General features: G+C 36.9%; 1 protein-coding gene across 1 annotated transcript in view; it reads left to right on the forward strand.

The window, feature by feature from the left end:
• SMC5 (structural maintenance of chromosomes 5) overlaps window positions 1–18,726 on the forward strand; it is a 97,321-nt gene that overhangs the window by 19,305 nt on the left and 59,290 nt on the right. The window contains exons 4-8 of the mRNA XM_002914739.4: window positions 1,732–1,894; window positions 2,990–3,124; window positions 4,848–4,988; window positions 6,718–6,879; window positions 8,877–8,948. Of these exons, the coding sequence (XP_002914785.1) occupies window positions 1,732–1,894; window positions 2,990–3,124; window positions 4,848–4,988; window positions 6,718–6,879; window positions 8,877–8,948 (673 nt within the window). The remainder of the gene's footprint in view (window positions 1–1,731; window positions 1,895–2,989; window positions 3,125–4,847; window positions 4,989–6,717; window positions 6,880–8,876; window positions 8,949–18,726) is intronic.

Raw genomic sequence — 18,726 nt, forward strand, 5'->3', positions numbered from 1 at the left:
ATGTTTTTCATCTTTTTATGTCTTTGCACTGTATTCTAGATACTTTTCCTTTGGGTTTTTTTTTTTTTTTTCCGCTCGGATATAAGTAAGTCTTTTCAGTTTTCTATTTCTTGAATACAGTGAGTATACTTATTCTGTACCTGCCCATAAATTCCAGTATGATTCTACTTTATTTGTGCTAGTTCTTGCTCTTGATGGTTTGTTTTCATTTATGTGTGTTTCCAGTGAGCTGTTCCATTCCCTTTGAACTTTGTGTTAATTCTTTGAAGGTAAAGGTAGATTCCTGCTGAGGGAATTTTCACTAACTTATGCAACAGACCATTGGGTACTTTGAATCCAGGATCAAAATATACACAGTTCTCAGTTTGTGCATTTTTGCATCTTAGGTATATCATGTAACTAACTAATTTCAATATACTAATCTGTTTGAGACTGGCTTGCAGTTATTAACTGTCTTCAGGAGAATTTTTTTTTCTTTTTGCAGTTCAAGCCATAGTTTGAGACAGGCAGTTTACCTCACTGTCGGTGGTAGTGGTGGTGGAGGTGGTGGTGGTAGTGATGGTGGTGGTAGCGGTGGTGGTGGTGATGACGATGATGGAGTAGTTCAAGTTTACCCTTAGATTGAGGGTATAGTCTTTCGGGGATGGTTTTTATTAGACTCTCTACCTTGGGTAGTTTTGGGCCTTGTCTGCACCCCCTCTCCTGGGAGATTATGAAAATGAATGTGTAAGGTTATTTGGTGGAACAGATTCTCCCAGGGGAAAAGCCAATTTCATTTTTCAACTTCCGAATCTCGACCTGCTCTGGGATTTAGGCCAGATTTACTTACTTTCATGCTAACTCATAAATGCATTTATGAATATATTTTAATATTTCATTATCTGTAGTTTGCAACAAGATTAAAAGAGTACTTCATTAGTCATTCTGCTAGAAATGAAAATTTAAAACTACCTTTTTTTTAAGTTCTAAAATCTTAATGTTTGGAGTGTTTTGATTACAATATAGTCTATATACACAACATTTACAAATTATCATTGTCATTTAGCCATTGAATACCAATAATTTATCTTTCTACCACATGCTGCTGATTCCCAGTGAAGAAGATGGATGGGAGGTGTGGAGCAGTAGTACTTCTAAAAGCAAGAAATAAGTAAATACCCTTCTTTCAGATTCTGTATTGCTTAATGTTCCGTTAAGAGGGTGTATGATATAGTCCCCTCTGAATTCAGAGGGGAGTACGTGACAAGGAAGGCATGGGCTTGTATGACCAGGCTAGTTTTGATGTCTGGAACTGCTTATGCAAGAATTGGTTTTCATTCATATATTTTCCAAGTAGAGGAAGTTTCAGCATTTAATTTTATATGCTTTAATGTACCAACCCATTTTGAATTGCAGTCAACGCATGTGATTGGAGAATGATAATTAAAGGATAAATTACTCCAGATATGTAAATCCTCTGTCAGTGTTTGGAAATTAGTATTGGCTTTATTTTATTTTAAAAGTTTAAATAATTGTGATGTTGAATAAGTGGTAACTTCATGTGGTCAATTATGTATTATTACCAATAAAATATCAAGGTTTCCTTCTTGGAGGGGCCAGAATATCAAAAGGAATAAAAGTTATAATAATCCTGTCTGGCAACCTTTGTTGCAAGAGAATTTTGGGAATTATATTTCTAAAATGATACATGTATTTTGAATATAAAGATTTTTAAAATTATTTTTTAACTAGGTTCAGAACTTCTGGAAATCTTGTAATCACCCGTGAGATTGACGTGGCAAAAAATCAGTCTTCTTGGTTCATCAACAAAAAATCTACAACCCAGAAAGTAGTAGAAGAGCAAGTCGCAGCCTTAAACATTCAAGTGGGCAATCTGTGCCAATTTCTACCTCAGGTATGAGAGAATTACATGTACACATGGGAAAATTTTGTGTTTCCTCTTCGTGCGATAGGAGAATGTAAATATTTTTCAAGGGATATTGTAATGGAGGCTATTTAAGCCTCATAATGTTAATACTTTCTAGCAGTCCTTTGTAAAAGGTAGCTTCTCATCTTATAATCTTATTATAGTAGTTTGGAAGATTTCTTTTAATAAAAAGTTGGAAGTTTAAACTACAGAATATGGTAAAGGAAATTAAGTTGTATTTTTTAAGTAGAGTAACTTGAGTGGCCATTTGCTACAATTTGTAGGCACTTAAAATTTTGTTAATAAACAACTTCTTAATCATGTTTTTGTATAAAATACTTGATATACTAAAACTTTATATCGTAAGTTTGTTTAGTAAAAATATCCTGAAAATGCGCATTAAATGTTAAATTTGAGTGCTGTCTAGTGACTGAATTATAGTTCATTTTTTCAATTCAGAAACGATTATGTATGTCTAAAATAAAAATTTAAAATTTGAAAGCATTGTTAGCTTATGTCTGATATCTCAGCTTCTAACATTCCAAATGATGTGTGGTAGAAAATGATGATTTCAGTCCAGGGAACTGTTTTCTCTTTTATCCCCAAGCTATTTATTATGTATATGTAAACACTTTACCCTAGAAATATTGACCTAGAAAATTTCAAAAGGTTCTCAGAAAGATGACAGTTCATACCCTTAGTTTATCATTTTGAGGAATAATATATGAAGGACAGAGTTCATCTATATCGCACATCTTACATTTTTTTTCTTTTAAATGAGTTTCATCTTAACAAGTGCGTTCTTTGAGTGAAATATATTTTGAGGAGATCTATGAATGGTAATAGTTGCGGAGCACCTGGGTGCATAGTCACTTGAGTGTGCGACTCTTGTTTCTGCTCAGGTCATGATATCAGGGTTGTGAGATCGAGCCCTGTGCCGGGCTCTTCGCTGAGTGCAGTCTGCATAAGTTACTCTGTCCTTCTCCCTCTCTCCCTCCTCCCTGCGCTCGCTCTCTCTCTCTCTAAACAAGTCTTTAAAAAAAAATGATAACTAGTTACTGATATTTAAATTTTATGCTCTAGGATAAAGTTGGAGAATTTGCTAAACTGAGTAAAATTGAACTCCTTGAAGCCACTGAGAAGTCTATTGGTCCTCCAGAAATGCACAGATACCATTGTGAACTCAAAAACTTCAGGGAGAAAGAAAAACAACTAGAGGTATGTACAAACAGACAACTCATTTTTGTTGTCCCTCACTGATTTCCATCTTTCACAATGTGGTAGAGTGATAGTAACTCTGATTCTTTGAATGACTTCAAATATTTGTGATTTTTTTCCACCTAAGATTGTATTGCTGACATTAATTTAAGTCACAGAAAGTGAGAATTGGACTTGAAAAAAGTTTGAAAAATTTGACTACCATTTCATCAAATACATGTCATTAATTGAATTTCTAAGGAACCAATAATAGTATTTTAAAGTATTTATTTCTCTCAGGAAGTTTCAGTATTATTCTTTTACTCCTTCAGTATTTCTTAAACACCTGCCATGTGCCAGGACGGTACAAAGCTTTGGGTAGTACAGCAGTTAACGTGTAGCTTTTGATGTAGCACCTCTGTTGAACCTGTTTTCATATTTTTTCAGTTTCAGGGGGGTAGACTTTGTGAGAGAGCTTTGTGTTTAGTTGCAGCGTTATTTTTATGTTCATCTTTAATAAACATACACATTAAAATGTCCTTGTATAGCGTATCATTTGAAAAGATGTTTTGTTTAATAAATCCTTTTCCATGTCCCAGCTACTAAAATAAATTCAGTAAATTTTCATAATAAGGTATCTTATAAACAAGTGCTTTCTCTTAAATTGTAACTGTCCATACTTAATAATACATATTATTATAATTTATTATACTTTTTCAGAGTCAGTGACCAAAGGAGTAGTAATTATTTCATACTGCTTTAGATGCTCTGTCAGTCTTTTTACCCTTGCCCCCATGGAGCAGTCTGATACAGTAGCACCCCCCTTACACTTTTAGTTACCTGCCATTTCAGTTACCCGCGGTCACCTGTGGTCCAGGAGCAGGTGATCCTCCTGTGATCACCAGGTCAGCAGTAGTCTGACATTACGTCACAGTGCCTCACTTCATCTCATCACGTGGCATTTTATCATCTCATCATCACAAGAAGAAGGGTGACAACAGTACGATAATATATTTTGAGAGGCCACGTTCACATAACTTTTATGACCGTTTATTGTTATAATTATTCTGTTTTGTTCTTCCTAGTCTCTGATTGTGTCAGATATATAATTTAAGCTTTATCGTAGGTATGCGTGTATAGGAAAAAGCAGTATATGTAGGGTTTGGTACTCTCTGGTTTTAGGTGCCCTCTAGTGGTTTGGGACTATATTCCGCACAGATAAGGGGAAGGACTACTACACTCCCTCTGAAACACTGAAATTACTGCTGTCCTCTGAAGCAATGCAAGCGCGTATCCTGCTAGGTTCCGAGTATGTCTTTGCATTTGCTAACTCTCAGTCTAAAGGCCAGATTTTAGCTTCCTTCATCTCATTTCTCAGTCCTTAAGTCATGGGTGTTCATAACATACTAATCGTAATTATACTACTTTTCATGTATATCACATTACAGCTTTCGTTGAACTTGCACTTAGAGTAAGTACGTTGCTTTGACCCTTGAGGTGAGTGGGGCAGATACGTGTCTTCTCTTTAGGCAGGAAGAGGCGAGGCTCAGTGGTGAGGTGGGGCTTCCTCACAGTCACACAACTAAGAAATTGCAGGGCACAGACCAGAACTCAGGTATGCATGTTAGTTGTACACAGTTCTTAAGAACTACTGTGATATTTTGCTAGTACTGTACATTTTCATCATTAAAGGATTTGACCTGTTGTCTTTTCAGTTAAACTAATTGTTAAATATTTGTTTTAGACCTCATGCAAAGAGAAAACTGAGTATCTAGAGAAAATGATTCAGAGGAATGAAAGATATAAACAAGATGTGGAGAGGTTCTATGAACGTAAGCGACATTTAGATTTGATTGAGATGCTTGAAGCTAAAAGGCCGTGGGTGGTAAGTCTTAATTATTAGAGGCAAAAACAGTGATGCTTTAACTAGCAGAAAGGCTAGAAAGAAGGCACTAATTGCTCTGTATTCAAATTAGATGCTCTTGTTCATTTTGTCTTCTATATCATAATAAAATTGGTGTTATGCTCTAGCTGTGTACTGTTAATATTGTGTAACAAGTAACAGTTGATTGTGCTCTTAATTCTTCCAGATTTGAGTCCTCAGCAGATAGTTTGTTTTATAAGATGTCAATGATCTAAACATGTTTACACGTAAAAATTAAACCTTTGAGTGTCGTCAGGTCACAGAGAATTTACTTGGCATGTACCACTAGTAAGTCCAGGTACAGATGTAGCTGAAGGCTGTGAACTGTAATTGTTTACTCCTGCTTCCTAAGTTTATTGAGGCTAATGTTTCCTTTTAATCATGGTGTAATGTATAGTTATTATTTATGACCACAGTTTGGGCTAAAGAGTCCATTCCCTCAGTGAATTTCTTTATGACGGGCAGAACAAAATAAGAAAGTTTTATAATGTCTGTTCCAGGGTTAGGATGAAGGTCATTGTTAATAGAACATGAGGCTGTATCTGTGGCCTTTCTCCACCACCCCTTTGGGCTGCCCATAATTCCATTATTCTTAAACTTTTTGCTTTTCAGCTCATTTTGACTACATTTTCCGATGCCCAGTATTACTCTCAACCTACTTTATCTTTCTCCTTTAAAGTCTTTTGGTTTATCCTTTTCTTTGAGATTGATTTCAATCTTTTTTCATTTTTTAAAATTTATTCTAATGTTTGTCATCTTGTCTTAGTCCCATTCATTCTTACTCTATGCTTTCTGAGCGCTCCACTTACTTCTGTTTTTTAGCTAATATTAATTCCTGTGACATGACAAGCATAATTTTTACCTGCATTTTTGGTTCTTCTTTTGGCCCATTTTTCCTTTGTTTTTTTTTTTCATTTTTACTTTTCATAACTGAGTTTCTTTTATTTATTTATACATTCTCATATCCCTTCTTTATTGAGATACTAGAAAAAAACCTCATTTTCGTAGCAATTACTGTGTAAGTTTCAGAACCAGGAAGGGATGGAAGTCGGAGTCCAGCCTAGTGATAGAGATAAATACTCAGTATCAAGCTTCTTAATAAGTCATTGTTGGTGTTCACTATTTCTGAAGTTGTTTCAGACGGTACATTTTATATTAGTAGACCAGCCAAAAGGGTATCNTTCTACAGAGATAGAGACAGCCAGCGAGAGAGGGAACACAAGCAGGGGAAGCGGGAGAGGAAGAAGCAGGCTCATAGCAGAGGAGCCTGACGTGGGGCTCGATCCCATAAAGCCGGGATCACGCCCTGAGCCGAAGGCAGACGCTTTAACCGCTCTGCCACCCAGGCGCCCNATACATTCTCATATCCCTTCTTTATTGAGATACTAGAAAAAAACCTCATTTTCGTAGCAATTACTGTGTAAGTTTCAGAACCAGGAAGGGATGGAAGTCGGAGTCCAGCCTAGTGATAGAGATAAATACTCAGTATCAAGCTTCTTAATAAGTCATTGTTGGTGTTCACTATTTCTGAAGTTGTTTCAGACGGTACATTTTATATTAGTAGACCAGCCAAAAGGGTATCAAAACAGTCTTTTCATAGATTTGGTTTCTGCCTGCACCTTGATTTTAGTATATGTATTAGTTTAAGCTTAGTAGTGCATTAACTTCTGTTTCTTGAATTAATTGCAAGGAATATGAAAATGTTCGTCAGGAGTATGAAGAAGTAAAACTAGCTCGAGACCGAGCGAAGGAAGAGGTGAGAAAACTTAAAGAAGGGCAGATCCCCATTACCCGTCGAATGGAAGAAATTGAGAAGCAGCGTCACGTTTTGGAGGCTCGAATCAAAGAGAAGGTACTTTTCTGGCTCAATTTAGGATTTTCTGTATTTTAGCAAGTACAGAAACTACTATGCAGGTCTTCTAAGTTATTTTGTGGATTTACTTGTAGCTTTCATTCCTTTTTTAACTCATCTCTACCAGGGCTTTCAGGGTCATAATCATCACTTTTGGAGGGTTGCTACTTTATAGAAATTCCAACATACAAAAGAGAAAACTGAAATGTGATTGGTTTTTCTCTTCCTCCAAAGATTTTATTTATTAGAGCACACGCGCGCATGCATGATTTCGGGGGCAGAGGCAGAGGGAGAAGCAGGGAGCCCAACGCAGGGCTGATCCCAGGACCCTGGGATCATGATCTGAGCTGAAGGCAGATGCTTATCCAGCCGAGCCACCCAAGTACCTTGAAATGTGATTGTTTTAATGATAAGAGGATTCACAGTAGTATTTCTGGAAACATTGAACTTTTGTGAATTTATCATAGAAAACCTGATGTTTCTTAGGATAAGTAGTATAACGGCATATGGAATATTCCATTTATTAAAAACTTATTTAAAAATTTTAAACTTAAGGGGCGCCTGGGTGGCTCAGTCGAAGGCAGATGCTTATCTGCCTTCGGCTCAGGGTGTGATCCAAGAGTCCTGGGATCGAGCCCCACATCGGTCTCCTCTGCTGGGAGCCTGCTTCTTCGTCTCCCACGTCCCCTGCTTGTGTTCCCTTTCTCCCTGGCTGTCTCTCTTTGTCAAAATAGAGAAATAAAATCTATAAATAAATAAATCTAAATAATAAATAAATCTAAAATAATAAAAATAAATCTAAATNGCAGCGTCACGTTTTGGAGGCTCGAATCAAAGAGAAGGTACTTTTCTGGCTCAATTTAGGATTTTCTGTATTTTAGCAAGTACAGAAACTACTATGCAGGTCTTCTAAGTTATTTTGTGGATTTACTTGTAGCTTTCATTCCTTTTTTAACTCATCTCTACCAGGGCTTTCAGGGTCATAATCATCACTTTTGGAGGGTTGCTACTTTATAGAAATTCCAACATACAAAAGAGAAAACTGAAATGTGATTGGTTTTTCTCTTCCTCCAAAGATTTTATTTATTAGAGCACACGCGCGCATGCATGATTTCGGGGGCAGAGGCAGAGGGAGAAGCAGGGAGCCCAACGCAGGGCTGATCCCAGGACCCTGGGATCATGATCTGAGCTGAAGGCAGATGCTTATCCAGCCGAGCCACCCAAGTACCTTGAAATGTGATTGTTTTAATGATAAGAGGATTCACAGTAGTATTTCTGGAAACATTGAACTTTTGTGAATTTATCATAGAAAACCTGATGTTTCTTAGGATAAGTAGTATAACGGCATATGGAATATTCCATTTATTAAAAACTTATTTAAAAATTTTAAACTTAAGGGGCGCCTGGGTGGCTCAGTCGAAGGCAGATGCTTATCTGCCTTCGGCTCAGGGTGTGATCCAAGAGTCCTGGGATCGAGCCCCACATCGGTCTCCTCTGCTGGGAGCCTGCTTCTTCGTCTCCCACGTCCCCTGCTTGTGTTCCCTTTCTCCCTGGCTGTCTCTCTTTGTCAAAATAGAGAAATAAAATCTATAAATAAATAAATCTAAAATAAACAAAAATTTTAAACTTAAAAATTTTTTATGGTCATGGCTTTTAACTTTTAGGGAGATTTTGGAGTCTGAGAGTTTGAGAACAGTTTGCACTCTGGCCCTTGCTATCCTAATAGGATGGTTTTTAGGATCAGATGAAATACCTGACGAGATAATAAATGTGAAGGGATAAAGAAACATTTATGCATATTGCTACGGCTGTTTTTAATATCAGTGAATAACCTTTTATAGATTTGCAAGTAAGTTAGTATTTTTGGTGGTAACTATGAATTTGGTTTGAAAGAAATGAAAAGTATTGTGGGGTGACTTGATATTTGGGTGGATGGGGCCACATAATTGGCTTGCTTGAGATTTTAACTAAATTCCCCTCCTGGTTCAATCTTACAGGCAACAGATATTAAAGAGACCTCTCAAAAATGCAAACAAAAGCAAGATATTATAGAAAAGAAAGATAAACAGGTAAGATTTTGTATTGAAATTTTTACTCTGCTAATTTGACCTAACTTTTGTGTTCTGGTCGGGATTATGGGACAGCTTTTTGTTTGGAAATTGTGTGAGGTCCTCCTCATTCTCTCCTTCTTGATCTGTGAGCGATACTAAGGTTGGAAGTAGAGCAGCTGCACAGATGATGACGATAAATTCTTGAAACTAGTCCTAGATGAGCACTGCGATCTTTGTAACTGAGGGGCTGTAGTTTAATGGGGTGATGGTAAAATTGGATTTAGTTATCTCAGCAGAAATTAAATTTCAAGAGATTGATTTTGTTGATGTTAAGAGTAAGACGTTAAAAAGCTGGTTACAAATTCTTTGTGCATGGGTGAGGCTTGATGGCAAAATCATTTTAAGATGGCTGTTCAAGAAAGGAGGCTTCTTAGCTAAGCGGTCCCCAACAGTATGTGGGGTTTTGTTCTTCAGAACCATTAAGAAACTGGAGTTTGAATTATCTGTCTTGGGGATAGATGCATAACTTGAAACATTGCCGGTGGTTCAAGCATTATGTTAATCTTCCAGTTTTCAGCCACACCCCTTTTTCTGTGCTTTTTCTTCAGAGCCCAGGCGCCTCTCATTTAATTTCTCCAGAGAATAAACCTCAGATTTCCATGGCAGAGGCTAGGTCGTCAGTGCCAAGCGCTCGGGGTGTCTGTGTGGATGGTGTACGGGACAGCAGGATAGGCAGTGTAGGGCAGGGCAGTCGTGTCGTATATGTTGTCTTTTACACTTGACATCTCTGAGTTCTCGAGAGGCTCTGAAATGGGTTTTTTGTTTTGAAAGAGTCCTCCTTTCTTTGCCTTTTCTCTCACTGCCTTTCACACTGTGGCTCCTGTAATAGGGGACTGAATTAGCTGTCCCTCTGCTGTCTTTTCCTCTCTTGCTGTTGAGGTCTCCGGTTGCTGACGTCTCCTCCCTTGTTCCCTCTGTCCTTGTGGGAGTGAACCCTTTGTACTCCATTTCTAATATTTAGTTAGAGTTTAGGAGGGAAAAGGCATAAAGATTTCATCTTTAAAACGCTAAACAGGAATACTGGTTGTTGTGTAATGTTGAATCATCTTTATGTTTCTGTCACAAATCGTACTTGATATTTTAATACATTGCTGGATTCAGCTAGGAAATCTTATATTTACGATTTTTTGCACCATGTGAGATTGGCCTAAAATTTTATCTTGTTTCATCCTTAACTGGTTTTTCAGTGGTATGCTGACTTTTTAAGTAGTTTAATACTCCTTGGACTAGTATTTTTTATTTTTGCTTTAACATACTTACCAGGGCTTGTCACTTTCAGACGTTATTTCACTTTTAACTTTTATTAACTTTTAATAAATACATTTCAGGGCATAAGTATTTTTCTGATTACCACCTGGCTGCATCTCTGTTTAAAACTTCATATTTTCGATTTAACATGTTCATTCATTAAAGGTTGTACAGGAGTTCTTACTGTTTTAATTTCTATGGATATGGAATTTCAAAATCTGAATGTAGAGTTCTACTTTTCCTTTATGATTAATAAATGTAGACTTTATGACTTTATTTTAGATACCTTGAGATCTCTTTGGACATTTATATTTGGTTTTATACATGTTCTGTATACAAAAAGAATGTATATTCAGTCTATATATTTATATGCATGGTAAATATATATAATTATGTATATGCTAAAACAGGTTTACTATACTTACGCAAATGTTCTACATACTTTTTTTACCTACCCAATTTATCCATTTTTAAAGTGAAATATCTTCTGTGAGATTTATCTATTTTTTCTAATATATTAGTTTTTGCTTCCTGGATTTTGAAGCTCTGTTGTTTTGTTATTTCTGCATCGTTTTATCTGCTGTGAGTAGTACGTACTGGGTCTTGTTCTGCAGTTTTTTCACTGTGCTGTCGTGACATCTTGTCATGCAGGAAAGCAGTTTCACCAGATCCCTTTATGGTGGTTTTCTACTCACTGCTTTTGGTTCGATTCTGCTGCCTGCTCCCCTTTCTCCTTTCTCTTTTCTGTTGCCATTGATAAAGGTTTTCTTATTCCAGTTTTTTCCTTGAAGTTACATATTCCAAGCCTATTCTGTGGACTACTCTTAAAGTTTAAATAACATGTTTTTTTAAAAGCTAGCATTTTTATTCTTCCATTTAGTTCAGACACTTTCTCTTCCTCTCCTCCATATCCGTACCTTTAGAAATTTTACTTGTCATTTATTTATAATATTTTTTATGGTCTGTGCTTATTTAGACTTAATATTTTTTATTGGTTTATTTGATCATGTTACTTGGTTTATCATACTTCTGCCTCTTAGGAGGTAGACTTTTTTTTCTTGCTGGATATTTTCCATGGGTGTTTTAGAGATGCTCCTTGGGTGACGAACCTTCTGAGTGCTTGTGTGTTGGAAAATATACTTTGCACTCATTCTGGAATATTAATATTGCTGAATTTTGAATTATAAATTGTTTTTTCTCAACACTTTGACAAATCCTCCCTCTGTCCCTTGAGGTCCAGTATTGTTCCTGAAAAGCAGCAGATATGAGAGCTAGGCAGAGACCGTGTTAGACCCTTGAAGAAAAAAGAAAGGCAATTGAATTTGATTCTAAATGCAGTGAGAAACAGAGAAGGCTTTCGAAGTTTTTAAGCTGGAGAGAAATAGTATTTCGTATGCTTTAAAAGCACTCAGGATTGCCTTATGGAGAGTGGACTGTATGGGACAAAAATAAAAGCAGAGAGTCTGTTACAAGGCTGCTCTTCGAAGTAGGCGAGGCGCGTGAGAACGCTGGCTTGTCATATGGTAGCAGTGGACAAGCAGATTTAGAAGACTGAGCCACAAAATTCACTCATGGAGTAGATGGAACGATTGAATTGTGGAAGGATCAAGGATCCCATCTAACCTTTTGACTTCACAGTTGGATGGATAGTGGTACCTTTTACTGAAATGAGGATTGCTAGGAGAGGGGAAATGAAGAGTTCCAGTTGACTATATAGAATTTCATTTTACTTTACATTTCATTTTACTTTAAACCTGTATCTTCGAATCTAAAATGTGTTTCTTGTGGATTGTGGGGTTTTTTTTTATTGAAGTAAATACTAACATACAAGGTTAGTTACAGGTGTACAGCATTGATTTAATAATTCTGTGCACTACTCATTGCTCACCATGGTAAGTGTAGTCACTGTGTATTATCATACATGTTGTTCCAATATTATTGACTGTTTCCCTTACATTGTACTTTTCATTTCAGTGGTTTATTTTATAACTGAAAGTTTTTATCTCTTAATCCCCTTGTTTCACCCATCTCCCTTCTGGCAAGCACCAGTTTTTTATATTTAAGAATCTGTACACACACACACACACACACACACACACACGGACACCATTGTATACATATACACAGACAGACACCACATTTCATTTATCCGTTCATTTACAGATGGACACTTAGGTTGCTTTAGTATTTTGCCTGTTGTAAATAATACTACAGTAAGCATAGGGTGAGTATATATTTTGAAACTGGTGTTTGTTTTCTTCAGGTAAATACCCAGTAGTGGAATTACTGGATCTTACGGTATTTCTATTTTTAAGTTTTTGAGGCACCTGTATACTGTTGTCCACAGTGGTTGCACCAATTTATATTCCCAACAACAGTGCACAGTGGTTCCCTTTCTCTGCATCCTTGCCAACACTTGTTATTGTGTTTTTGATACCAGCCTTTGTGACTAGTATAAAGTGATTGTTCATTGTGGTTTTGATTTACATTTTCCTTATGATGAGTGATGTTGAGTATCTTTTTTTTTTTTTTTAAGATTTTATTTATTAGAGCAGAGGGAGAGGCAGAGGGAAAGGGAGAGAATCTCCAGCAGATTCCGTGCTGAGCATGGAGCCCGATGTGGGGCTCGATCTCACGACCCTGAGTTGGTGACCTGAGCTGAAATCAGGAGTTGGACCCTTAGAGCCATCCAGGCACGCCAAGCGTCTTTATGTACCTGTTGGCCATCTGTATGTCTACTTTGGAAAAATGTCTGTTCACATTTTCTGCCCATGTTTTAATTAGGTTGAGTTTTTTTGTTTGGGGTTTTTTTGTTTTTGTTTTTGGTGTTGAGTTGTGTAAGATCTTTATATATTTGCATATTAACATCTTATGGGATATATTGTTTGCGAATGTCTTCTCTTATTCACTAGGTTACATTTTTGTTTGTTGATGGCTTCCTTCACTGTGCAAAAGCTTTTTATTTTGGTGTACCGATAGTTGTATTTGGTACACCAGTAGTCCCAATAGTTTATTTTTTGCTTTTGTTTTTCCTTGCCTGAGGAGACATCGCCATAAATATGTTGCTAAGAGCACTGTCAAAGAGATTACTGCCTATGTTATCTTGTAGGAGTTATATGGTATTAAGGTCTCACATTTAGGTCTTTAATGCATTTTTAGTTTATTTTTGTGCATGGTATAAGAAAGTGGTCCAGTTTCATTCTTTTGCATGTAACTATCAAGTTTTTCAGCATTGATCGAAAAGATTGTTTTTTCCTTTTGTAAATTACTGTCTCCTTTGTTGTAGATTGACTGTAAAGGTGTGGGTTTATTTTCAGGCTCTCTATACTATTTTGTTGATTTATGTGCCTGTTTTTCAACTGGTACCATATTGTTTTGATTATTGTAGCTTTGGAGTATATCCTGAAATTGGGATTGAGACACCTCCAGGCTTGTTCTTTCTCAAAATTTCTTTGGCTTTTGTGTTTCCGTACAAATTTAAGGATTATTTGTTATAGTTCTGTGAAAAAATGCCCTTGCTATTTTGGTAAGGATTGCATTGAATCTGTAGGTTGTTTGAGATAGTTTAAACATTTTAATGGTATTAATTCTTCCATGAGTGTGGTATATCTTCCCTTTTGTTTTTATCACTTGGTTTCTTCCATTGGCACCTTGTAGTTTTCAGAGTATAAGGCTTTTACCTCCTTGGTTAAGTTTATTCCTAGGTATTTTATATTTTTGGGGTGCAGTAATAGATCGGATTGTTTTCTTAATTTCTCTTTTTGCTACCTTATTAGTGTGTAGAAATGCAACAGATTTCATTATATTACTTTTGTATCCTGCAACTTTACTGAATTCACTTATCAGTTCTAACAGTTTCTTGGTGGAGACTTTAGGGCTTTTTATGTATAGTATACCATCTGCAAATAGTGACAGTTTTATCACTTTTACCAGTTTGGATGTCTTTTATTTATTTTTCTTGTCTGATTGCTGCAGCTAAGACTTCCAGTATTAAGTTGAATAAAAGTGATGATAGTGGATGTTCTTTTCTTGTTCTTAATCCTAGAGGAAAAGCTTTCAGTTTTTCATCGAGTATGATGTTAGATGTGGGCTTTTCATATATACCCTTTATTTTGTTGAGGTATGTTTGTCTCTAAACATGAGTGGGTGTTGTGTTTTGTCAGATGTTTTTTCTGCATGTATTGAAATGGCGATATGATTTTTATCCTTCCTCTTATTAATATGATGTATCACATTGATTTGTGACTATTGAACTACCTTTGCATCCCTGGGATAAGTTGCACTTGGTCATGGTGAATGATCCTTTTAATGTACTGTTGAATTTGGATTGTTACTACTTTGCTGAGGATTTTGCATCTATATTCATCAGATACTGGCCTGTAGTTTTTTGTTTGTTTGTTTGTTGGTAGTCTTTTTATCTGGTTTTGGTATTCCTGTAATGCTAGTCTTGTAGAATGAATTTGGAAGTTTTCTTTTCCAGTTTTTGGAATAGTTTGAGAAGAATAGATATTACCTTTTCTTTAAATGTTTGGTGCAGTTCACCTGTGAAACCATCTTGTCCTGGACTTGTTTGCTGGGAGATTGTTGAGTAGTGACTCAATGTCATTACTAGTATTTGGTCTGTTTAAATTTTTTGTTTCTTCCTTATTCACTTTTGGGAGATTTTCTCTTTCTAGGGATTTATCCATTTCTTCTAGATTGTCCAATTTGTTGGCCTATGATTTTTCATAATATTTTCTTACTCTTTTTATTTTTGTAGCGTCACTTATTTTTTCCTTCATTTCAAATTGTATTTATTTGAGTCCTGTTCCGTTTTTTTTTTTCTTTTTTCTTGATGAGTCTGGCTAAAGGCTTATCAATTTTGTTTATCTTTTCAAAGAACCAGCTCTTGGTTTCTTTTTTCTTTTAGTCTATATTTCATTTATTGATGCTTTAATCTTTGTTATTTCCTTCCTTTCGCTAGCTTTAGGCTTGCTTTGCTCTTTTTCTAGATCCTATGAGTGTAAGGTTAGATTGTTTGAGATTTTCCTTGTGGAGGTAGGCCAGTAGTGCTATAAAATTCCCTCTTAGAACTGCTTTTGCTGTGTCCCAAAGATTTTGACTCATTGTGTTTAATTTTCATTTGTCTCTATGTATTTTTTTTATCTTCTTTAATGTCTTATTTAACCCATTCATTGTTAAATAGCATTTTGTTTAGCCTCCATGTGTTCATGTTCTTTCCAGATTTGTCTTGTAATTGATTTCTAGTTTTATATCATTGTGGTCAGAAAAGGTGCTTGGTATGATTTCAGTCTTCTTAAATTTGTTGAGACATGTTTTGTGACCTAACATCTATTCTGGAGAATGTTCCATGTGCACTTGAAAAGAATGTGTTTTCTGTTTTGGGATGTAATGTTTTGTGTATATTTGTTAGATCCATCTAATCTAAATGATCAAAGTAACTGTTTCTTTGTTGATTTTTGGGGGGTGGGTGTCTGGATGATCTGTCCATTGATAAGTGGGATGTTAAAGGCCTCTGTTATTGTCTTGTCAGTTTCTCACTTTGGTAATATTTACTTTATGTAATAATTGAGGTGCTCCTATGTTGGGTGCATACATACTTAAAATTGTTATGTCTTGTTGGACCGATCGCTTTATCATTATGTAGTGCTCTTTGTCTCTTGCTTCAGTCTGTTTTATTGTCTATTCTGTCTTATATACTTTGCTACCCTTTTTTTTTTTTCCTTCGTGCTTCATTTGCATGGGATGTCTTTTTCCATCCCTTCACTTAAGTCTGTGTGTCTTGAGGTCCCAGGTGAGTCTCATGAATGCGGCATATATATGAGTCTTGGTGGTGGTGGTTGTTTTTTTTGTTTTTTTGTTTTTTAAATTCATTTAGTCATTCTATGTCTTTTGATTGGAGCATTTAATCTATTTACATTTGAAGTAATTATTGATAGGTATGTACTTTTTGCCATTTTGTTTATGTTTTCTGCTTCTTTTTGTAGCTCCTCTGTTCATTTCTTCTCTTGCTCTCTTACCCTATGGTTGAAAGCTTTCTTTAGTGTTATGCCTGTATTCCTTTCTGGGTTATTGTGTGTATCTATTTTAGGTTTTTGATTTGTGGTTACCACTGGGCTCATATATAACATCTTATATCTGTAGTAGTCTATATTAAGGTGATAGTTGCTTAAGTTTGAACACATTCTAAAATCACTGGGTTTTAACTTACCCCTCCACATTTTATGTATATGATGTCATGCTTTACATCTTTTTACTTTGTGTATCCCTAAGTTTTGTAGGTATAATTGATTTTAGTACTTCTGTGTTTTAAAAACTGGCTTTATAAGTGACTGATCTGCTACCTTTAGTATATGTTTGCTTTTACCTATGAGACTTTTTTCCTTTAATAATTTTCTTCTAATTATGGCTTTGTCCTTGCACTTAAAGAGCATCCTTAAATTTAACAATGAATTCACTTAACTTGTTTGGGAAACTCTCTCCTTCTAAGTGATAGCCTTGCTGGGTAGAGTATTCTTGGTTGTACGTCTTGTCTTTTCAGCTCTTCAACTATATCAGTGACTCTTTCTTTTAGCCTGCAAAGTTTCTGCTGAAAAATCAGCTGGTAGCCTTATGGGGTTTCACTAGTGTGTAACTTTTTTTTGTTCCTTTAAAAATTCTCCTCATAAAAATTAATTATTATGTATCTTGGTGTGGTCCTCCTTGGGTTCATCTTATTTCCTTCCCTAGCTTAGGAAATTTTTCACTTAGTGTTTTTTAAAATAAGTTTTCTGCCCCTTCTCTCTCGCTCCTCTTTCTGTGATCCCTATAATGTGAATGTTACTATGCTTGATGATGTTGCTGAGTTCCCTTAATCTATTATCATTTTGTAGTATTTTCTGATATTCAGCTTGATTGCTTTCCATTACCCTGTCCCCCAGATCACTGATACATTCTTCTGTGTCTTCTATTCTGCTGTTGATTCCCTTAGTATATTTTTTATTTGTTATTAAATTGTTCTGCTCTGATTCTGTCTTATATTTTTATCTTCATTGATGTTCTCATTAAGATCATCTACTCTTTTCTGAAGTCCCAATTTCTGTGATCACTATTTTGAACCCTTTATTAGGTAAATTGCTTATCTCCATTTCACTTAGCTCTTTTACTGTGTGGTTTTTGTCTTATTCTTTTATTTGGGACATATTGCTGTCTCTTTTTGCCTGTCTGTGTTTGTTTCTGTAGGTAACTATGTCTCCTAGTTGTGAAAGTTGTGGCGTCGTGTAGAAGAGGTCCTGTGATGCCTTGTAGCGCTTGCCGTCTCTGGTCTCCAGAGGTGCCCTGTGTGTGGGCTGCATATACCCTGCTCTTGTGGCTGAGCCACTGTTGCCTTCAGCCCAGCTGACTGTCATAAACCAAATTATGTGCTGGGGGAGCACTAGGCAGGGTTTGGTCTCTGTGCTGTTGAGAGGCCTGTCAGAGGTTGCCTCTGGCTTGTTGGTGGGCAGGGCTGGCCATCAGCCTAGGATTCTCCAGTTAGCCTCCCTGCCATAGCTGCAGGAGCGTCAAAGGGCACAGCTTGCTCCCTGCATGGCCAGCTAAGACTCTGGACTGCTGGAACAGCAGGTGTGCCAGTGTGTGGGGTTATCTCCCCCCATCCCCAGGGCAGGAGTCACTTTGGAGTGGCACCAGGACCTGCTGGGGCTGCCTCCAGGGTGTGGTGAGGCAGGAGCAGTGGTTTGGATGGGTAAGTTCTTAGGGGAATGTGTGGGTGGAGCGCATAATGCTAGCAACATAGTTGGGGAGAGTGTGGCTTCTGCAAGTGTCCGAATGTCTCAGCTGGTGGAGTAGAGGAGAAGTGGCATCTGCCAGCACTTTTGTTCCCAGAGAAATCTCCTGAAGATTCCTGTCCCTTCACACATTCTAAGATCAGTCAATAAATCCCCTTCACTTGTACCCCAGGTTCTTTTTCAGACTTCTCCTTTTCTGCTGTGTTTTGCACAGAGTTACATGTTTCACTGACTCTTTAAGGGCAGCAGCTGAGTTTCTGTTGCCCTCTGGCTCTTTCAGATTTAAGTTCCACTGGTTTTTCAGGCCACGTGTTACAGGGATTCGTCTTCCCTGTGCAGGCCCCTGCGGCCAGGGTTGCCTGGTGTGGGGTCTGATCCTCTCACTTCTCCGTGCCTGTAGTGTCCTTCCTGTTGTGGTTATTACCTCCAGGCTTTACTTTCCAGTAGTGTCTGTCCTTCTATCCTTTTCCATGTGGCTTCCTTTCTACAGTTAGTTGACTGTGAGGGTCTGTTCTGCCAGTCTTTAGATTGTTTTCCTGGTTAGTTGTACAGTTGTAGCTGTCATCTTGTGTGCATGGGAGGAGATGAACTCAGGGTCCTCCTACTTGGCCATCTTCTGTATCCGTTTTGCCTCCCCCTGCCTTTAAATTGGAATGTTTAATTCATTTATGTTTGACGTGATTCCTGACAAAGAGCATTTACGTGAGCCATTTTGCTGATTT

Source organism: Ailuropoda melanoleuca, chromosome 17, assembly GCF_002007445.2.
Source record: "Ailuropoda melanoleuca isolate Jingjing chromosome 17, ASM200744v2, whole genome shotgun sequence".
In the NCBI taxonomy this organism is placed as follows: domain Eukaryota; kingdom Metazoa; phylum Chordata; class Mammalia; order Carnivora; family Ursidae; genus Ailuropoda; species Ailuropoda melanoleuca.